The 23,931-nt window shown below is 38.6% G+C and overlaps 2 protein-coding genes across 2 annotated transcripts; one reads left to right on the forward strand and one right to left on the reverse strand.

Annotated features, from left to right (window-relative positions):
* The first annotated feature begins 261 nt into the window (after positions 1–261).
* Positions 262–2,407, forward strand: LOC101302132. The gene is made up of 3 exons (XM_004291604.1): positions 262–546; positions 839–973; positions 1,482–2,407. Exons 1-3 carry the CDS (start codon positions 405–407, stop codon positions 2,051–2,053), a joined length of 849 nt encoding a protein of 282 aa, XP_004291652.1. The 5' UTR covers positions 262–404; the 3' UTR covers positions 2,054–2,407.
* Positions 2,408–14,813: 12,406 nt separating this feature from the next.
* LOC101302422 (MLO-like protein 11-like) lies at positions 14,814–23,059 on the reverse strand. The gene is made up of 16 exons (XM_004291605.1): positions 22,486–23,059; positions 22,135–22,318; positions 21,862–21,919; positions 21,517–21,752; positions 21,163–21,279; positions 20,340–20,400; positions 19,654–19,742; positions 19,138–19,212; positions 18,326–18,411; positions 17,448–17,497; positions 17,117–17,157; positions 16,649–16,819; positions 16,490–16,525; positions 16,233–16,300; positions 16,086–16,146; positions 14,814–15,556 (listed from the first exon to the last, which is right to left on the reverse strand). Exons 2-16 carry the CDS (start codon positions 22,258–22,260, stop codon positions 15,173–15,175), a joined length of 1,659 nt encoding a protein of 552 aa, XP_004291653.1. The 5' UTR covers positions 22,261–22,318; positions 22,486–23,059; the 3' UTR covers positions 14,814–15,172.
* Positions 23,060–23,931: the final 872 nt, after the last annotated feature.

Below are 23,931 nucleotides of genomic sequence, written 5' to 3' on the forward strand. Positions count from 1 at the left end.
GTGGTGGAGGTGTGTGACGGCGGTGAACCGGTTGTGGAGTAAAAGAAAGAGAAAAGAAGAAATTGATATTTCTTTAGGTAAATATCTGATTATTTATTATGGTAACTTTTTTTTTCTGATATCTTTACAGTATTAGTACCGGTGTTTCTGCCATATAATGGATAGATTAAATGAATGGTTGAGATTTCATCACAGAACTCAGTTTACTTGTACTGCATACAAGAATTTTCGTTTGATGATACCTAGGATCTTGGGCTGATGGAGTGCTATAACATAGGCCCATAAAAGGAGCCTGGAACTTTCAGAATTCACGATATCCCCAAAAATATACACATTCTGAAGAGGAGAGGTGGATCGTCTTTTATCTCCGCTTTTACGCCAAATCCTAACTAAGATCTCCGTCAATGGCCATGAACGGTGACGAAACTAAGCCGCCGGCGAAGATCCTCTGGATGAAGCTCCCGGGTTGGGCAGATGACGTCCCGGAAAACCATGTGCTTCATATGACGGAGGACACCGCCATTCGCTATAAGATTCCGCTCACGCGTAAGGATTTGATTTCTTTTCATATTTATTTTTCCTGTATTTACTTTTTTCCAATTCGATCCCCTTTGAAATACAACTGTCTTGATTTTCGGGGGTTCGAAATTAGGAATCGAAATCATTATGGTTTGAGTTAATTAGTTTCTGTATTTCTGTAATTTGAGCTGTGTTTTTGATGTACCTGATCGAATTTTGTGTGTATCGATTACATGTTTAGGATATCGTAATTGAAAAAAGAAATGATTTGAATCAAGCTCTGATCGAGTTTTTTGTGTCTTGATTACATAATTGACAGCTTACAATCCTAACAATAAGGAAAAGGGACGCAAAATTGTACTCATTAAGAAGAGTGATATTGAAAAGGTGGTGTGCACGGTTTGTGGGCAGGAGAATGACCACTTCAGTTTTCAGTGCCCTAATGATGATCCTGGTATGTATATTATTCTTCTTTTTGTTTGTTTTTTTTTTGTTATATGAACAAATTAGGCAAGGTTTGCAGGAATGTTCGAATAGCTTTTACAAATTGCTAAGCTTCAACTTGAACTAGTGATTTTTTTTAAATCTTTCTGTTTGCGGTATATGAGCGAGTGAATCAAAATGTAAAAGGGGTCATTAGTTACTTGCATGATGACCGTATTAGGGCACGATTCTTGAATGTCAACCTTATCTAATATGTTTTGTTTAGCTTATCCCATTTTGTTAAGTGACGAGTACTTGACAGTTCTGCGAATACACACACACACACATATATGTATATCTGCAGTTTTCTTCTAGCTTGTCGACATTCCTGATGATAAATGGCTGGTGGCTTGGTTGTATTTTGTGAAATTTGTTTGCATTTGGAGCCATTTCTGATGATATATATTGATACATTTGTGGTACATTATTCTTTAATTCATCTGATCAGCACGTACTGATTCTTTTGCATTTTGAAACAGATCGCGAACTTATGGAACAAAGAGTTATTAATGGGGTTGAGAGGGTTATCTACTGTCACTATTGTAAGAAGAAGAATGACCACTTCAGTTGGAGGTGCCCAGATGAGGAACCCATGCCATTTGACCCATTGGTTGCAGAGGATTTGATTTGTGAATACTGTGGTGTTGAGGCTGAGCACTGGACTGATGTTTGCCCCAAGCGGAAACACACACCACCCCCTGAACCAGAGCCTGGTTCCAGGGAATGTTTGATTTGTTGCAAGTATGGTGACAGTGAGCACTGGACTGAGGACTGCCCCATGTTGGCTAATGGCGATTGCAAATTTTGTTTTACCTGTCAGTCGCTGGGTGACCACAATACTGATGAATGCCACAAGTTTGAGGAGACAAATATCTTTTGCTCGTGCTGTGAGGCCACAGGTCATTTGTGTGAAGATTGCCCTAGGGAATTCAATGATGGTCGCAAGTACTGTGGAGTTTGTGATTGGATGTGTGACCACTTGACTGAACATTGCCCTTTGGCAGAAAGAAGAGCTACCACCAGTGGCAGCTTCACTATGTCGAAAATGTGATGGCAACTTAGATCTTGTGACCAGTTGTTTGGAGGATTCCTGGGAGCCTGTGTTTGAACTTTTGTGGCCTTTATTGGCTGTGACCAATGGTGTTGGATCAATAACTCTTTCTGCTGGATTAGGAATTACTTTTATATGTTGTTGTTAGCTACTTAGCTGGATATATGGAGTTTACTTTTTAGCAGCTATGTTCTTGTTAATATTTGGTGTGTGATGTGTATGTCTGGAATGCTGTATATTAGTGTCGCAGACAATGACTAAGGGTACCCCATGATTTCCATGAGCATTATTTACCAACCTTTTTACGTGTTACATTATTTTCTTTCGATGTATCAAAATGTGTGAAATGAGAAGAACGCAACCCATCATGTAGTTTATATGTAGATTCGATGGTGTCATGTTAATTCTCTAATGAAACATGATTTTTCTTTTACAGACGAGTGAGAGAGAGAGTGTGAACAGAGGAGACAAAGAATGGGGAAGATTATAAAAAGATGTTTGAAATTCGAAACTAAGTGAAGAGGTAATAGAGCAGAAGCAGATATGAAGTAGAAGAGAGATGCAGCGATGCTGATGCACAGGAGATGACGTCTATGTAATCGGAAATGCGAAAGTAGACGATGTTGTTGTTCTTCAACAACAACAACAACAACAACAACAAAAAAAATCTAATTGAGTCGAGTCGAAAGAATTGAAACATCGTGCTTTTTCCATGATGGCGGCAGAAAACATATCAAGAGATAAGGGAACTGAAACTGAAAAATTGAGCTGAAAATGAAAGATATTAGCTCGAGGGTATAGCAAGAAACTTAAATAGGAAGTGAATACATTGCAATCGATTTCAGACCCAATGTAAAAGAGTTTTAGAGTTCTCACATGATCAAGAGCTGTTAGGCAATTGGCACTGATACCAACTCATACCATGAAGTATGAACTTTTTCTTGATGGAAGTGGATAACTGATCACATATAAACTGAAGTGTATAGCAGACAAGATTTTGTTTTGATGCATATGCTCCAGAATGCATCTGGAGAGTATCAGAATTGCTTCTTGCTTCACACGTCTGTTCTGATGCCTGCAGATATGGAAGAGTATTGTGCTTAGTTTCCATTCCCTTGCACTTAACATCGAAATGATTTTTTCTGGTTCAAGAAGCCAGAGCTTTTGTTTTCCCCGTTCCATTTTGGAATTCCAATTTTGCAATTAATGGTGTTATTGTGATGCCAGATATTTCTACAGGTGTACTGTGACTTAATGTACTCAAAATTATGATATGCATGCACGTTCTTCATTTCTTGATTCTTTTTATGCTCACTTAGCAGAAATGCGTTTGAATTGGCTTCTTTTGGTTTTGAAGGACAGTCTTGTTGAACAATCACCAAGAATAGATATAGAGGTTGGTGTTAAATACTTGGTTCGGTCTTAGAACTTACAAATACCTCTAAGGGCCACAGTGGAACTTCCACTGATTAAACTAGTAAGGCTACTGGAACTATGGAGTTCATATAGCTTAAGAACAGCAGGAAAGGTAAATAAATTACCTTGCTTCGAGTAACCAGAACCTGGTACAACCATATAAAGCGCCCCAGAAGATTCCGACCAGACCCCATTTAGCCTAGATCTTGTCCGATCCGACATTTTGGATTAGGAACTGATGCGGAAGAGGTGTGTGGATTGCCGGCTACTTATGGAGTTCCCCACGAGGTAAGATAAACTGTCACTTGGAAATCTTAGATTTCCTTGGACCCTGAACAAGCGTTGTTCATCTACTCCAATTTACCTGCGGAACACCACTTGAATTTTGGACATCAGTGGCATCACCATATGTGTAGTTCTGACCAGCAGTGTAGTAGAAACCGGTACGGCGATGAACAGAGGAGTTAACTCCGGCAAATGTTTGCGGGGTTGAGTAGTGAGGAGCAATTGAAGCACAATGATCAGCACTTGAGCTGTTGAGCAGCCGAATTAGAGAAACGAAACAGAGTTTCATAGAACGTGTGACGAAAGCAAAGAAAAAAATGAAAATCTTCATGATTTATACAGTAGTAATCTTCGCCTTGTAGTTTTTATTAATTTAAGATCTCAGTTGACTGAATTAAAAAAAAAAAAAAAAAACCCAAAACTGACTGTATATATTCATCCCCTTACATTTTCTAGGTAAGACTTCTTGGCAGTTTCATTCATCTAGCTATATGATTATGATATGCATTGTGATCATTTTGGTTGATCATTAAGACTCAATACTCACTTGTCATCCAATATTGGATTGTTAGATTTATCGCTTATACTTAACCGTCAGCATCAAATTGTTATTGGATTGAATGCAGCTAATTCAGTTTAGCCTAGCTATGATTTATGCGACTCCATAATATGCTATTTTGTACCGACTCTGGTATAAGCTCCTAGCACTAATGAAAATTAAGAGTAGTTCACTTTGAGTTTATAGAGCTCCACAATTAGTTATGCATCTGGGGAAGTTCATATATATACCACAATCGCATAAGTTATACAGTTCTGTCCCGCAAAAGTTGTCTCGCATGTGAGCAGCTTTGGTAGACTAGGCATGATAGCAAATTATTGTTGTATTCCTAGAATTATAATCTTGTAAGAACGTAACGATTTCACAACAATCGTTGGATCGTTAGCTAAATGGTCTGACGGATAAAAGAATCATAACAACTAAAACCTATTACTTAATTGTTCTAGGATATTCTGTATATTTCTAGATATTCTTTATGTGTGTTTTGGCCTGATATAAAAGGCTCCTATCAATGAATAATACACACATCTTTCACGATTCTCTATTCTCAAATCTCTTTCACTTCATCACGTTAGCTCTTGGCTCAACCCTTGAGCTAATAGTTTTTCCCAAACCCTAAAAACCAAAAACCAAAGGTTCTCGGTCCTACCTCGGCCGCCGCCGTCGCTCCCCGACTGTCGTTTCCCGGCCGTCCGCTCCGATGCTTTCTTTTCATCCGATCAAGCATCCAAGTTTTTTCGGTATGTTTACTTTACAACCCCTAAAACTCTTCCAAGTTCAATAACCTCGGGGGAGATAGTTGGGGGAGATACAGTGTTTTCTCCCCTTCTTCTACTTCATTCTATGCTTGAGTCGGTGTACTTGCAAGTTTAAAATCCTGGTTTTTCCTCCCCGGGTCCAAAGTTGTGTTTGATCAACTTTGGTTATTTCTTTTTGAAGGTGTGTTTGATCACCTTCACACAAGTTTTCCGCGTCATGTTTGATCGACTCCAGACACTTAGGGTTGTGCATGATCAACCCTAGAGAGACAAACCAAATATAAAAGCATCGTATTTGAGTATCCTTTTTGGGTCTTTAACAGAAAACTAATACGACTTGTTCTCTCTTGTATGCAGAATGACAGAGGCATCGAATTCAACGCCTCGACACCCATGGTACTGAGTACCATCGCTGGGTCTCGGATATAGAGCAGACCTTTATTGCTAAGGATTTGACCGAGACCATATTCCCCGATCCAACTTAGGAACCGCCTCACAAGAGAACAAAATCTTAGGCGCTCATGTTTTTTCGTAAGCATATCGATCCCACACTACACATGCAGTATCAATCGAAGCATGATCCAAAAGATCTGTGGGATGCACTCGTCGAACGCTTCGGCAATATTCATTCGACCTTGCTCTTAGAATTAATTGCTCGTTGGGATGAAATCTGACTTTTCGATTACAAGAAGGTTGATGACTTCAACAGGGATATGCTTTGCCTACAAGCTTAACTGAGCTCATGTGGAGTCGAGAAAAGTGATGCCGACATGATTGAAAAGACTTTCTCGACCTTCCCTTCTGCTGCTAAGATCCTAATGAACTAGTATCGACTTGAGTTCCAAAATAAGAGGATTACAACATTTAGCGGCTTAATGACACAACTCCTTATGGAAGAAAAGAACAACATGATCAATGATCAGCATAATTTGTGTCTTGTAGGCACCCGGAAAATTTTAGAATTAATCTAATTACAACAGCAAACGGAGTAAGAAAGCTTCGAAACGCAAGGATCAACATCGGAATGACCCTTACACACGTGGGAAGCAGTACCACCGTGCCTCTGGTTCTCGGGAACAAGGTAGTGGCTTTAGTGGCTGTACCAACACATGGTGCCGAGACACCGGTGCCGCCGGCCCCAAGGGCGGCGCCGCTCCTCCTCGGAAGCAGCATGTTCACTCTTCTTCTGCCTTTGATGGTCAATGCAACAGATGTGGGCCCAAGGACCATTGGTTTAAAAGCTGTCGCGCTTCTGCAAATGTTGTTGCCGCATACAAGAAATACAAGGAATTGATGGAAGTCAATTCCACTGAAAACAATGGAGTTGAACATAATGTTACCTTCAAGGTCACAGACCCCAATGGACAATGTCTGACTTAGATGCTCCTGACTTTGACGTCACCGGCTAGATTGTTTTCCCTTTTTACAAGTCATGATGTAATAAGGCATCATTAAAATGCCATGCTTAGTTTTTTTTTTTTTTTTTTGTAGACCCTTATGTACTCTTTTCAGCGCATTTTTTTTTTATAACTTTTATTAATAACTCACATACCCTACATATGTCGTGAGGTTTGAACCTATGACTTCAAAGTTGTCAGTTAAACACCTTAACCAACCAAGACACAACTCTTTTCAGCGCATTAATAAAAGTTCTTTTTATTTCTTCTTGTCCCTACATGGTTCGAATTGATTTACATCTACCTTAGAAAACATGGCATCAACGCCGTCTTTGGTCTCTCCCCTTAGAGGAGGTGACATATGGCGCCGTGACTCTCAAGGAGGGTTACTAACGTGTTTTCCGATTCAAGTCTTTTACCATATAGCGGATTTTCCTTCATCAATTGTTCAACTAGGCTCATCCAAGTTAGTATGATGTCTTAGAATTGTCCGAAATTAAGGAGATAGTGGTTTTAAGTGTGCCTCGCACCACCGACCCTCCATGAACATGTCTGGTCATACTTAATTTGGAGTTACCGAAAGCTTTTGATTTTGGATTCCTCTTATGCTATTACTCCAACTGCCGTCTTGTAAAAGACGTTAAAGACTTGGAAAAACCGGATCACCATCGAAAATCCTCTAGGTTCTCTGGACTTGGATTTGATCATCTACTTAATTTGAAGTTTCCAAATGCTTTTGATTTTGGATTCCTCTTATGCTATTACTCCAATTGCCATCTTGTAAAAGACGTTAAAGACTTGGCAAAACCGGATCACCATCAAAAATCCTCTAGGTTCTCTGGACTTGGATTTGATCATCTACACGTCCCTGTGGCTGAGCATACGCCTCCATGCCACCAGCAAGCTTCAAAAGCTTCCCTAATGACAAATCTGCGAAAAACAGTAATCTGTCCTCCCTAGACAGTCGACTTCTTTTGAGCTTTTTGAACAGCTCCGGACGAACCAGATAGTGAACTTTATATCATTGGAAAGGTCTACAAGTCTAGTTTTCAGAAAATTTTACGGTTCATCTATATCTATTTTAACGAAGGAGTTATGACTGTTGCAGTACGCAAAGGTCATTCTGCGCGAGAAATTTTCAGCACTCTCGAGATTGTTGCTACTTTTAGCTTTTTCAATCCTTCTAAATGGTTCGATATCGACCTATTTACTCATATATCTACTCTCTTTTATAGGTATGTCTCTTGGAGAGATCAAGTATCTCACGGATAGTGGATCAACCCACACCATTTTAAGGAACCGACAACTATTCCTTGAGTTAGTGTCATGTAAATCATCTGTGACGAAAATGATTGGATCTTCTCCTGTGATCCTCGGGCGTGGAACTGCTCGCTTCTTTCTGCCTCATGGAACTATGATCCATGTCACAGACGCTCTTTATGCCCCAAAAGAGCACCGAACATTGTTGAGCTTTAAGGACATTTGCGCTAATGGCTTTCACTTGGAAACTCATTGTGAAGATGGAACTGAGTTCTTGTGTATCACTTCTCATGATTACGGACGTAAACGTATATTGGTGAAACTCATGAGTCAATCTAGTGGTCTTTATCTTACTACGATTCGGATTATGATTATTGAATCTCATGTAGTCGCCAAACAGGATCTTTGGGACTCTGACTCATACAAGCTTTGGCATGATCGACTTGGTCATTCCAGAAGGGACATGATGATCTGAATTCTATGTAACTCTCATGGACATCTCTTATTCAGATCAAAACGAAAATATTTGGGAACTGATGTCACTTTGAATCATGGTGGTGACGCCACAACAGGTCATCACAGCCTAAAGGGGACTTTGACGTCTCCCGGGCTCGTCACCAACTTCCTGGCTGCCGCTCGGCCGATCCCTCAAGCAATTGAGGTGCGCCGTTCTTCCCTTGATGTGTCGTTGACTCTTTCAAACGCTCATCATTCGTTTTGCAAAGCTTTCTCTTTAGCAAAAGTAGTATCGAGACCGTCCTACGCTAAAGATAACACCGAGAACATTTCATTTCTACATCGTATCCAAGGTGATATTTGTGGACCCATCCATCCTGAATGTGGACCATTTCGATATTTTATGGTCCTGGTGGATGCTTCAACGCATTGGACTCATGTTGCGCTCTTGTCCACACGTAATGCTGCATTTCCAAAACTCTTAGCACAAATTATTAAACTTCGGGCTCACCACCCGAATTATCCAATTAAGTCAATTCTACTGGATAACACTAAAAAATTTACATCAAAGACTTTTGATGACTATTGCATATCTATCGGGATTGAAGTTGAACATCCCATACCTCATGTTCACACGTAAAACGGTCTCGCCGAAGCTACGATCAAGCGGCTTCAGCTTATTGCTCGAGCATTAGTAATGCACACCAACCTCCCAATTGCGTCATGGGGCTATGTAATATTGCATGCAGCCTTACTTATTCATTTCAGACTCACTGTCAAACAACCATTCAGTGCGTACCAGTTGATTACTGGATATGAGCCTGACATTTCGTATCTACGCATTTTCGGTTGCTCAGTTTATGTGCCAATTACGCCTCCACTGCGTTCTAAGATGGGTCCTCAGAGACGATTGGGTATCTACGTTCGCTATGAATCTCCAACGATTATCAGATACCTCGAGCCATTAACAGGTGATCTCTTTACCGCAAGATTTGCGGATTGTCACTTTGATGAGACATTATTCCCATCGTTAGGGGGAGATATGAACAAACGTGTTAATGTGGAACGACAGGAATTGTCGTGGTTTGTCCTCACTTTGTCTCATTATGATCCTCGCACCTCACAGACTGAAAGTGAAGTGAAACGTATTCTCGAACTTCAGATTGTAACAGATACGATGCCTGACTCTTTCTCCGAGATTGCGAAAGTGACATGATCAGATATACCAGCTGCAAATGTTCCTGCTATGCTCGAAGTCCCTAAAAAGGGCATGGCCATCCCCGGGCACGGGATTGCTGCTGCCGGCGGTTCCACCCACGGTGGGGGGATGGAGGTCGTGGCTCCCCAAAGGAAAAGGGGGAGGCCATTTGGTTCGGTTGACACATGTCCGAGAAAGAAACAGACCGACAAGGCACAAGTCAATCATTTGATCATCGATGTTGAGAATCTTTCTCACAAGATCATCTCTAATTACAGTTATGTCCACGAATTGATGTTAGAATCCACGGGGGACGCCTCAAGGTCAATGTCAACATCAGAGAACATAGAGATCTCCATGTGTTATGATAACACTTATGAATTGATGAACCGGTCATCAACCCATGTCGATGATACATTTGCTTATTCCGTGGCTCATGAAATCATTGAGCACGATGACATTGAACCACGCTCTGTTGCAGAATGCCAAAACATAGCAGATTGGCCTAAATGGAAAGATGCAATCCAGGCAGAATTAGACTCTCTAACAAAGAGACAGGTCTTCGGCCCAGTATTGCTAACTCCGCCGAGTGTAAAGCTTGTTGGACATAAATGGGTCTTTGTTAGAAAGCGTAATGAGAAGAATAAGGTACTTCGGTATAAGGCCCGCCTTGTGGCGTAAGGTTTCTTACAACGCCCTGAGATTGATTACGAAGAGACTTACTTTCCGGTCATGGACGTCATAACTTTCCGCTACTTGTCAGTTTGGTAGTGTCTGAAAAACTTGACATGCAGCTCATGGATGTGGTTACGGCATATCTCTATAGGGATCTAGATTCAGAGATATATATGAAAGTGCCCTATGACATTACGTTACCTAAATCAAGTGACTCTAAACCACGGAGTGCATATGTTATAAGATTGAAACGCTCACTTTACGGATTAAAGCAATCCGGGCGAATGTGGTATACTTGTCTAAGTGACTACTTGATTAGGGAGGGATATAAGAACGATGAACTATGCTCGTGTGTGTTCATAAAGAAGACAAGTTTCGGATTTGCAATAATGGCCGTCTATGTCGATGACATGAACATTATCGGTACTCTTGATGAAATTAAAGAGACCACGGCTTATCTAAAATCCGAGTTTAAGATGAAAGATCTTGGGAAGACTCGTTTTTGTCTAGGTCTTGAACTAGAGCACCGAGTCTGTGTAATTCTTATTCATCAGTCTGCATATGTCCAAAAGATGCTCAGGCAATTTAATATGGACATGATGCACCTTGTTAGCACTCCCATGATTGGTCGAAGTCTAGATATAACTAAAGATCCATTCCGTCCGAAAGGGGACGACGCAAAAAGGTCTTGGGCACAGAGGTTCCATACCTTAATGCAATAGGCGCATTATTATACTTAGCTCAATGCACTCGACCAAACATTGCATTCTCAGTCAACTTGTTAGCTAGATTTAGCTCAGCGCCAACCCAATGTCATTGGACCGGAGTCAAGAACATCTTTCGATATTTTAAAGATACCATTGACTTGGAACTGTTCTTTCCCTACACTGATTCAAGAAGGACAGAAGATGGTCCTATGGCTCATGGAAGACACAACACCGATCCACCAAGGGACTGGACTGCCGCCATGGATGCCGCCGGTACGGCTGCTGGACACGGGTCCAATGCCGAGCACGCCACCACCGCCTTGTTCTATGCCGAGACACCCAACAATACGTTGGTGGGTTTCGCCGACTCTGGATATTTAACTGATCCTCATAAAGGACATTCTCAAACTGATTATATGTTCACCATTGGGAATACGACAATATCTTGGAGGTCTACTAAGCAGACTCTAGTGGCGACATCTTCAAATCATGCAAAGATTATAGCTTTGCATGAAGCTATTCGGGAATGTGTTTGGTTGAGATCAATCATTAAACACATTAGAGGGACTAGTAGATTAAATTCTACAACTGATACTACATGCATTTATGAGGACAATGCAACTTGTATTGAGCAAATAAAGTTAGGTTACATCAAGGGTGATAATACAAAGCACATTTCACCTAAGTTCTTCTACAATCAACAGCAACAGGCGTTTCTTAACATTCAAGTGAACCAAGTTAGTTCTGAAGGAAACGCAGCAGACTTATTTACTAAGTCCTTACCTAAGTCTACTTTTGAGAAACATGTGAAAAGTATAGGCATGCGTCGGCTATCAAGTCTCTCTGAATAATGTTCACATCAAGGGGACCATCATCTTAATGAAATAGATCGGTGCGTTGTACTCTTTTTCTCCTACGATCAAGATTCAGTTTTTCTCCCACATGGTTTTTGTGACGTGACGAGGTTTTTGACGAGGCAACAAATCAGCATCATCGACATATCAGCGCGCGGCACAAGGGGGAGTGTTCTAGGACATTATGTATCTTTCTAGATATTTTTTATGTGTGCCTTGACCTTATGCCAATAGGATATGTAGTTTGACTAGATCTATGTATTCATTATCCTTACATAATTGGTATTGTGTAATTCTTTATATAAAGGGCTCCTATTAACGAATAATACACACATCTTTCACGATTCTCTATTCTCTAATCTCTTTCACTTCATCATTAATCTCTTTCTCATTGGCCAAAGAGCCTTCATTCAATCACCTCCTCGATTGAAACTTATTCTCTTCTTCCTCCCTTATCTCAATCCATCATATGTCATATACAATCGATAATCGTTTGCAAGTTCAGAATTAATAATGGAATTCAAATCAATAGAGGAATCAAGAAGGCCATGATTGATCGAGGTCCGAGAGATAGATCTTTGAGTGAAGTCAGAAATAAAAGAACTAGGGAATTAGATCGGAGGCCAAGATGGGGTTGGTGTATTGGTATTGTATTGGTTCATAGTTAAAGAATTAGATCTCTGAAGCATTTGACTCTTGGAGTTCGTCAATTTCTACTTAGCAATCAACCCAGTATGATTGTTGTTGCATCAAAATCTTCTCCAAAGTTGACTTGTATGTTTTGAAGCTAGAGAAAGGAGAGTGTTTCTGCGTAATCTCGGAGACTACGTAGAAGCACGGTGGAACACGAACATAAACAGTAAACATCATGGGCAAGAGACAAGCACGTATAGTGGTTCACCATGCCGGCGGAGGGCATGGCTACGTCCACTTGGAATTCACTATCGGGAGGCCTCAATGCCTTTTTGTGGGAGAAGAAGATCGATCGATTCTACTTAGGGGGAACCCTTCCTTTATAGATTAGGAAGGTTCCCACTTACAACACACTTTCGATGTGGGACACATTACACATATTTCTTATCACGATGCCTCCTTGCCGTGCTTGGACGGAGGACCTCCTCATGTGGTATTGACGATCCGACTCCATGATGATGTAGTTTGCATGTCGGACAACAAGTTTCATGACTGGTCTATGGGCGGGGAAGGTAGTTTATCAACTACCGACTACAGAGAGAGATGACAAACTGTAGATGGCATATGATGGATTGAGAATTTGAGATGATGAGGGATTGAGAGGAGGGAGGAAGCAGTCAAGAGTTTCAACATTTCAGGGGCTCTTTGGCCAATGAGAAAGAGATTGAGTAATGAGTTTTAGTTGTTATGATTTTTAATCCGTCAGATCATTTAGCTAACGATCTAGTGGTTGTCATGAAATCGTCTCGTTCTATCTCGCAAAAGTTGTCCCGCATGTGAGCAGTCTCTCCTAGTCGACATTCTAGTCTAGATCTATACTATCTCTTGTTTCTAAGCAGCAACATATGAAAGTTATTTCAAAGGGTCCGGTTCAAGGGACATTAAATTTGACACTAATTTTTAACCATTAGATTTTAAAATACTAAATGGTCTAGATCAATCATAAATATGATGTCAACATATAACTAATTGATGTGGCAAATGACATGGCATTACCTAATTTAATAACAAATCATATTAAAAAAAGAAGAAGGAAAAATCACATCTTAAATTCTAGAAAACAAAATCCAATTTGATTGATAAAAAAGGAGAAAAAAATCGCCCAGAACCCCAAAGACGAAGAAGAACACAGAACCAAAAAAAAAACAGAGGAGCTAAAGAACCAATTTGTAATCCAACACAGATCGTATATTAATCTAGGCAATGATTCACAAGGTTTGTCTACTAGCTTCTCATGTTAGAGTAATATTGGTGTTCATGTCAATGATGCAAACAATGATGCAAACGTTGCCTCTCATGTTCACTCAATTACACTTTAATCAACAACCGCAATTGAAAGCACTGCTTTTCCGAAGGGAAATTTACCTAGACAATTGAAAGTGAGGTTGGATTTATTTTTGTGCGTTGATCGAAAGGCTTCATTTTCATGCCTAGATCCTTTGGGTTTGTTCTTCTACGTCTTTGGAGTTATGTTGATTTTTATACTCCTTTTTATTGAGCAAATTGGATTTGTTTTCCAGATTTTAAGGTGTGATTTTTCCTTCTTCTTTTTTAATTTGATTTGTTATTAAATTATGTAATGCCACGTCATTTGCCACATCAATTAGTTATATGTTGACATCATATTTAGGATTGATCTAGACCATTCATTATTTTTAAATCTAATGGTTAAAAATTAGTGTCAAAATTTGTGTCAAATTTAATGTCCCTTGAACTAGACCCTATTTCAAAAGTTTGTTCTTGAACCCAAATTCACCTATGACCACTTTTTGGGGTGTTTGCACTACCAACACACCAACATATCTCATGGTATGCAACGATGCAATGAGTTTATGAAAAAAAAAATTTCGTCCAACTCTAAGATTTATGGTCACACTGAAGATTAGAGTACATCGGACATGCAAGCTAAAGCATAACTCAAGACAAAAGTCGATCATCAAAAAGACAAAAACACAGTTCGGTCACTTTTACGGGTAACTAAATTTAATTACAAGCTATAATCAAGAAAGTTGTATATCAAAGGAGGAATTGAACAATAATAAGTCAAATCCTTACGCTTGAGCTCAAGCTTATGCGGATGGCGATATGAAACACATGGTTTTCCTTTTCTAGGACGTCATCGGGCATCGGCCCAACCCGGGAGCTTCATCCAGAGAATCTTCTCCGGCGGCTCAGGTTCATCACCGTTCATGGCTGTGAGGGAGAGCCAAGTTAGGGTCTGCCGCTGTGACCAAGGTAAACGGGGCATCAACTGTTCTATTTCGTATTTATTGAACATGGATTTAGGTCTCATTCTCATCCTCAATGGGAAAGTGAAAGATGAAAACATATACTTCGATTCTGTCTTTGTGATCATGAGTGTTCTCAGCGATCATATACCAAAACAAACTTGCTTGTCTCAACAGAAGCACAAGAGGCGATCAAACATAGTAGTGTCTACTTGAAGCAACGACATACATAGTGGCTTGTTACAATCATAGTGGCATGTATAAGACGAACCCCATTTGATTTTGCTTTATAAACTCATCACATCAATAATATACCTCAATCTCCCGCAAACCAGCTGCTAGCTTGGTCATTCTTCCTTAACTTGTTTTAAATCACAGTACTCTAATACCATGTAACTAAACCAACTCACAACAACGATCAGTAGTATCACTAGCATGTGTTCTGACAATTAGTAAACTCCTACATCACATATTTCTATTCATTTTTCAGCAATATCATGTAACACGTTACCGTTCAGTAGGTATTTTATGGCCTTTAACCCTCATCAGTATTTTTTGAATTGCATACAGCAGGGAGTCAACTCTACACATTTCTCTTTTTAAGGATTCTTCATCATCGATTTCACCACATTGCTACTTCATTGACGCAGATCTTGGAACAGTTTCTGGTTGAATATTCAATGAAACTGATGAGGAAACAGACGCTGATGGCCGAAGAAGGGGTGTGCCTACCCTACTCGATGTTTCGTTAGCAACTGGGAATGGACTGGTCATCACACTAGAAACAGGTTGCAACTCAACTCCATCAAGCGCGTTGGCATCAGTGGCTGGGCCATCCAGAAATTCACGATCATCTTCCTCAACCGACACTACTGTGCTTGTGTCTGTACATGTGTGTATGGTTGAATCATCATTGTATATCCCCAGCCTTCTTTTCCTCCTAGCTGCTTTTTTCCACCCATGTATGGTTTCTCTTATCCTTTGTGGGATTAATGCAGCTTTATAATTTGTTCCCATCTGAAAATTCAATGCAAAATACAACCATATAAATTACATTTTCAACCATATAGATCATCAGGCAGAAAACAAACAATAGTATTCACTTGATGACAGGTTTTACAGCAAACAAATTTAAAAGCAATATCATCGATACAAAACAGACCTACATAATATATAGATGATGTTGAAAACTTAGTCTAAGAGAAATAGCAAATGACAACCAGATATAGACTTTCTGTTTCAGTAAAAACGACCAGAAGCTAGTTTGGTATCATTTTGATCGACATTTTCGACTAAAATAAAAACTGAATGACTGATCAAGAAAAACTGAGTGAAATAAGAACTCCCATCATTTATTCAAAGAGAAAAAAGAAAAAGAAAGAAACTCCCAACATACAGAACCCCCATCAAAATGGACGTAACTTGCAGCAGACTTCATAAGGTTAATCCCCAAAATACAGTTGCTTAAATCACTGGCCCAATATAGTCTCATTTAAATATAAAATCAATTATATATATATGTATGTATATATAGATATGTTTGTACCTGAGTAACCAAAGCATATAGTGGCAAGGTGCTGTAGCTGCATAGGAATTGCCCAGCAAACCTGGAAGGCAGTTTACAATAATGTAAGATGCATGATTGACAATACACTCTACAAAAATGTAAATTATAGTCATATTGTTTGCATACCCTAAAATCAGCCTTAAATATACAAGTGTATGATTCCGGATGAAGCAGGAACTATACCCAAATTGCCACTGTAATCAAAGTAAACAGGAATATTTAGTTGATCCTTAATGATCCTATACACGTTCAATAAGAATATTTGGAGCTAAATGGGTTCCTTTTTGCCGTCTGAATTGTTTGTGGTATATGATCTCAATTGATTGGAACTGGAATAACAGATTTAAGATACTCCAAAATAAATTCCATAGATAAGGAAGTACCCAAAACCAAAAGAATGAAGCCAATTCAAACGCATTCTGCAAAGCGAGCATAAGAAGAATTAAAAGATGAAGAACATGTGTGAGTATATCTCATTAGAGGACATAAATTCACAGTACACCAATAGAAATGCCTGGCATCACAATAACACCATCACAAACCTGGAATAAACAAAAATGGATCAAGGACAACAGAAGTTCTGGCTTCTTGAACCAGAAAAGATCATCTCGAGGCCTCAGTTTTGCTCCTGGATAGGATCCGGTTATACCAGCATTCTCCAGAGCAAGGGTTGCAATAACATGCTGCAACTTCATTCCCACAAGAAGGACTAGCTGCGCACAAACATACAATCAACATTAGAAACTCATGATCATTTAAGAAACTAGAGACAGAATTTTGCTTATACAAAATATCACTGTTCTTGCCCTCTGCATATTATATCTAAATATATGCTTTAACTAAAGTGGAGGTCCCAAGTTCAAATCCCCTCCCCTCAAATTCTTAAGCAATAAAAAAAGAATTAAAGTTTCTGTTTCCCGATCCACATTTTGATATTGTGAATCATTCAATTTTAGTAAAGGTGGAAAATTAATATATAGTAAAAATGAGAAAGTTAAATCTGAACTTACAGTAATTGGAATGATTGCAATCCAGAAATAAAGATTAGACCCTGCCATGGTTTACAGACAAAGAATTACAGTTTAGAGTTTACAAGACTAATAAAAAGTTGAAGACATCATCCGCCACACTAGCACATGCACTAAATGAATGTACAATGATACATGAGACCCATATCTATTACAACGGCGATGAACATGTCCGGCAGCTAGATCCATTTGAGATCAAATGCTGAAACAGATAAATCATTTCTAGCACACTGTAATTGTAAAATAGATAAAATCATTTCCAGCACATTCAAACTGTAACTGTTAACGACTGCAGCATAAATCATCTGCTAACCTTGTACATTGAACAGCATGAAAGCAACAACAAATCCCCAGAGTGGAGCACTGCAGAAGATTTTTAAAAGAGACATTTTAGTAAAATTTATTATGGAATTCAACAGAAAAACCACAAATAACAACCGATAACAGGCATTAGTAAGTAGGAGAACTTGAATTTAATCCGAGCTAAACTTGGACACTTCTTGTCATTATTGTAGTAAATAACAATCATATTTTTTTTCTTCTATTGTGCGCTTAACAGGCATATATAGCCATCTAAAGTTCCAAACACAGGGATGATTCTCAACACAATGCAACCACATAATAAGAGTGACGACGGATGTCTAGGAATTATCAAGACCTGACATGGAAAATGATGATTTTTTTCAATTAGTACCGCAACACTGAAAAAAATGTTTCAATCTTGAGAAGGCTTTGTCTTTCTCACCTCAACTTCATCAACAAGTATGGTCTTTTTTATTGAAAATAAAAAAGAATTTAAGAAGAAAGGGTAGCACATATTGCAGGTGCTCGTAAGGGATTTATTCAATACTTTCTGCCTTTAATGAGAAAGCAAGATGCCAAGATGGGACTTGAATTATAATATTACAATTTACTTCAAAAGTTTTGGGCTTGTAGATAAACTGGCTGTAAAAACAAAACAAAAACTGAAGTTTCATCTCCCATTTCAGTAACCACTAATTTTGAAAGCATTCATGGCTGACAAATTCAGTTTTCTTGAATGCATAAATAACTCCTCAATTGCCAAGTATTAAAAGTCACACACTCCACCATAGATTAAAAGAAACAGATTTTGTCATGGAAGTGGAAACTAATACACTATTCTTTTCTCTTTCTTTTTTCAATTCACAATAGAAGAAGTTAAATGCTTACCTCACACCAACTATTCTTTGGAATTCCTCTTCCATAGATCGAATCATATAGCTGTGAAAATCATACTTTGGTGTAAGGTTGTGATTCTGCCATGAATAAGAGCCGCATGAGTAAACATCCATTGAACATGTAGGTGAAAGTGGCAATCCTCACATATCAGGAGCAAGATACTTAAACTGTAATACCGCCTAAGCATACATAATGTGGCATTCCTCACATATTATGAGCAAGATACTTAGATTCTAATACCGCCTAAGCATACATAATACACGTGGAAGCAGAAAGCAAGACCAATTATAGTGTGTTGCATATACTAATAATCTTTTGGACAATCTTTTCGATGCAAATCATAACTCTAATTTATAGGTTACTGATTTTCTCACTCCTGTTTCTTCCACAGCATTCCCATCTGTTTCTTTCTTTTCTTAAAAGGATGTTTATATGTTTTAAGCTATTGTAGATTATGAAAGTAAAAGGTTAGAGCCAAAGTACTGAAAACCAAATCATAAAAGGATACTGAGATCATCTAAAAATGGAGGACCACAAGTGGAAAAAAGGGGAGTGTGAAACTTGCTTCCCCAATTATAAAGAAGCATACAAAAGTAACAGCAGCCAGAGATTGCAAGAAAACTATTATTCTGCGTTAAAATTGAAATTCAAAACAGTTCTAGATTACCAGAAAAGCTACGGAGTGGTAGTATAGATGGTATGTGGCATAAAAGTAAATCTGAAGTTCAAGTTTATGCTGAAGAAAGAATAGAGAATAAATCATATGCAACGACCCATTCTACTTGTTTCGATGAATTGCATACCATGATGAAGCCCTTGCGGAGTGTTAAGTAGTCAGCCCGAACGACTGAACGCCCAAATTGTCTGAAGAAGCATATCTGAAAGACAAAACATCCAACTTAAGCCTTGAATGAATAAAGCTGCTTTAGAATATCAAGATACATAAAGAAAGTTGAGTAATTACTAGCGTAGCCTATGAAGGACCTAAAAAAGGCTCCACAGACAAATGAAACCATATTTTAAAAAATGCATGCCCTTCAAGCTTGTGCCTTCTGTTTAAATTTTCAGTGTCCTAACATATTTCTTCTATATGGTCCACAGAGCATCATCAATAAAATAAATTGAGAAAGACCACTATTTTATTTTAAAACTTTGTATTCTAGGAAGGGGAACAAGACAACAGACAGAAATTTCTGGGACGTAATTACTTTTGTGTAAGGCTCATCAAATATAACAAGTTTTGTATAAAAATGTAAATTAGCTTGAAGAAGAATGGATGTACTGGTGTAATTCAAATAAGAAAAGGGAGTTTTACTTACCACCCAGATTAAAAAACTATTCCTGGCCAGTGGATTTGTTGTATTTACAAAGGTAGACTGCCTTCGCATTGTCATCTGCCGAGTGATTTCTGTTACAGAGTATATCTATAGTCACCTCAGAGTAATTTAAAACATACAGATAAGAATACATGATATATAAATCTACTTGTCATAAGCAAAACTTAAGTGTAAGAAGTTCCTTGGCAGGATGTAGACACATTTATCACGCGATATACATTTCAAAGTATATACAAAGAGGGCTTTCAGATACAAGGCTAAATTAAAAGAAGGTATGGTCATATTTTGAAAATCAACCTCTTGCAAGTGAATTTGAGGATCAGAATCAAAGTTTTGACAGCAAGAATAATTATAAACTAAGAAAGGGCGTATGAATTCTAAGAAGGATGACGATTTTGGCTGCATGTGAGCCAAAGTGGTAAATGAGTACCTTAAACCTCAGTTGTTGGGGCTCATGAACGAGCTCATATCAGTTTGGTAACATGTGATTTATTTATACCTAGTACATAGATTCCCAGAACACTCAAACAGTGATCCTTTGTTTCATCCATATAAGGCCCTTCGACAGAAGGTTTTATTAAGGTTTTGTCTTGTTAAATTCCATATACAAATCCTGCACAAAGGGAATGATGCCAGATCGAGAACATAATGCCATTTCAGAGCTTTACCAGTCAATGAATCATGCCTGTCCATGTGAGCCTCATCCTCCCATGCTCTCCAACCGTGAATCTGTTCATAAAATATAGTTATATGCTATGTCAAACTTTGAGACAAAGTGGAAGCAATATTGAATATTCTACTCTCATATTTTAGAATATAACCAATATCTTAACAACATAAGTAGGGGTACAGTACAGCAAAGTACAGTACAGGGGGGTAATAGCATATCCACACGCATACAAACACACCCACCTGCCTAAATCACACCAAAATTCTAAATACTAGGTCGAAATGCAGCACTGTATTCACATTTAAGGTTGAGGCAAGCAATGCTAGTTGTGTAAAGACACAAGCACATAGAACAATGGGAAAGAGATAGACCTATCCTTCACTGTATTTTCTTGGTGAAATTAGTCATAACATCTCAACTCTGGAACTAATACAGCAAGACCAATAAATGAAAGAGATAGACCTATCCTTCACTGTATTTCTGATTTGAATGAATGATGTTCCCCTTTTCTGCTTTTATCGCCAGCCCTTTATTTCAGAGTTATCATAGTGAAATGAGAAATGTTCTCACTTCTCACTTGGAGACACTAGTAAACTTTTACTTTGTGAACTTAATTTCATAAACTGGGCACCAAAAGACATCCAAAATTAGGCTATTGGTAAGTAGACCATATTGGCAGTATCCAGAAAGAATTTGGTTATTGAGCACAATAAGATCTGGATCTTCAGGCCACTACTTCCTTGTACAATCAGCCAGATGAGAATAAAATAAAACCTAGATATCTTAATTGGAAGTAAATGAAGAGACTGCAAAACTCAAACCTTCACTATTGCAAGCAACATTGTTAAGCAGCTGTAGGATACGTGTGTTATTGCCATGACAAAGATGAAGCGGTGCAACTGCTCAAGACCTTGATATGAAACGAATGGCTCATAACCCTGTTTCAAAGTGACCGAATTTGAGCCCATACTATTCCATAAGGCACCACTTGCTTCATGGGAAGTACGAGGGAAAGAGAAGAAATAAAAAATAATTTCCTTTGGCATTTAAACCAATAGTTCTACTTTATTTCAGTTTATTATTGGAGTCTATATAAAAAATGAAAGAAGATATATGCAGAAGAGAAGACAAAAGCTACAGAATTTTATATTCAAGACATATATAAGTCATGGTACCTCTTTGCAGGTATTCGCATTCAAGCTATTTAACATTCTCCTAAAGGTATGAGGCAGAACAGTAAACATCAGCAGTTTGCGTTCCTTGGATGTATTGGTTTCATGTTCTTCGTCAATCTCTTTTCTTGTACATGGAGAGAACTTGCTGTCATAGAACTTTGACGGAATGCAAATATTGGCTATCGTGCTTGAGGTAGCCGTCAAAAGAAGAGAGATAAATCCAAGCAGCATCAATTCTGGAGGCAGCAGGCCAAGAAATTGAAGCCAAGAAATGAGATATATAGTATGAAATTATGTTCTTGAAGTCACTTTTATAACAAGGTTGTGAGAATAGAGGCCAAATACCTTCCTTCATTTTCTCCACAGCTTCTAGCAAGGGCTTACGATTAGTTTTCCGCAACCACTGAAAAAACAAAAGAACAAAAATAACCACACAACATAATGCTGCTGAATACTGAATATTAGACAATGGCCCAATGTTTTAAGTTGTTAATTCTTATCTGATGCTTAAGTTTATGACACACCTAGTCTCCCCAAACCGCCTAACAATCCCATAAAAGGTAAGAAGATTCTACTGATGTGGAGAAGCTAAATAAGATTGCTATGAGTATCACTTACATGGCTTAACCGATGAATGCCGCGCTCCACAAGCAGAGAAACAGCCACGAAAATTGTCAACACAGTAGCAACAGACCATGTTGGTGTCAAGGCCAAAGATCGCATTTCTTGTGTATCTTCGGCCATCCTGAACTACTCTGATACTACAAACCTTTATCTCAAATGCACGCCAAAGTATCTTTGTCTAAAGCCAGTAAAAGACTCCAAGAAAAGGGAACAGTCAAAGCTCTATCCCCTCAATTGTTTAACAGAGAACCAGGATACTACAGCACACCAAATCCACACCAACCAAATTCTACATAATATGCACAGAAAATCCTAAACTTCTAATATCAACCACATCAAGGATACTCACAATAAGATGGGTACTCTGCATTTCCAATATTTGAACTGAAATTTACTGACAGCAAATCACAACTGTGAATTATAAACAAAAACTCCAAAAAGGGTTTGTCAAGAACCTCAAAATTTCCAAAATAGAAACCAAATACAATACCCTCTCTGCTTCAATGATCTTCCCTGGAGCCCCAGCCTGAGAAGAGTTGAAATGGGTTCTTCTCAAAGCCACCAGAATCTCTCTTCACTCTTCTACTTGCAATCTCAATTTCCACCCGCAAAAGAAAACCCAGAAAATAACCTTCCAGACCGAAAGTAGAGCCTTTCCCTCAGACCCTTTTGGCCCATACCATTGTTGCACAGCTTTCAAGATCAGAGCCTCATGAAAAACCAAACCTTTCACCACATTTAGCCTGGATCCCCTTCAAAACTGAAACAGGGGAGACAGAGATAGAGCCACTGCTGATTTGTACTTGAAACAACAACTCCCAAATGTGAACCCAAGATTCTGTCTTCCCTTCTCAGTGCCTTCACCTGTAGATGTGATTTTCTTGGTCTCATAAAAGGAAATCAAAAATGTAGGACCAATAGCTTTTATTTTTTGAGGGGGGTAGTGGGTAACTAGGCTTCTCTAGGGTCTTATACCTTTATGGAATCCAAAAAGAGAAAGGAAAAAGGGCATCACCACCTTCACCAGGAAAGATCTCTGTGTGCTTCTCTTTCTTTCTTTCTTTATTTCTCTAGCAAACAGTTGCAGTTGGGACAAGAACTCTCTGTAATGCCAGCTCTGACCTTGGCCTGGGCCATCTGGAACATAATGTTGAAGTCGCTAACCGTCATCAGAAAGGGATTAAATGGTACTTGCCATGGTTGGTTTGACTGCCAGTCGGCCATGTCGTTTTCTACTCACTGTGTCATCACTCAACCTTAAAATTTCTTTTGGAATTTGGTATGTGTTTTGTTTTGTTATCTTCATACTCGGACAAACTAAATCTTAATTTGTTTATTTTTAGGACGTGAAATCTACATTTTTTAAAGGATTAAATTCAGTTTGTCCCCTCGTGCTTTAGGTCAATAATCAGTTTGGTCTCATATCTTTTTTTTTAATAACGTTGGTCCTTGTACTCTCAAATGACATCATCTAAGTCCAAAATTTGAATTTTAGTGCAAAAATGGGTGAGTTTGGTCATTGAAAAATGATTTTTTTTCATCGTTAGAATGTTTATTTGCCCTATTTGTAGGTTAAAAAGCTCAAATATGGATCCCCATGTCAGTTTCAAGTCAGCAAATAATATTATTTTTGAAGCCATATTAAAATTTTGGACTTAGTTGATGATGTTTAAGAGTACAAGGACCAACGTTATTAAAAAAAAAGATATGGGACCAAACTAATTATTGAACTAAAGTACGAGGAGGCAAACTGAATTTAATCCTTTTTTATATTGTAATTTATACTCTTAT

This window comes from Fragaria vesca, linkage group LG2 (assembly GCF_000184155.1).
Source record: "Fragaria vesca subsp. vesca linkage group LG2, FraVesHawaii_1.0, whole genome shotgun sequence".
Classification (NCBI taxonomy): Eukaryota; Viridiplantae; Streptophyta; class Magnoliopsida; order Rosales; family Rosaceae; genus Fragaria; species Fragaria vesca.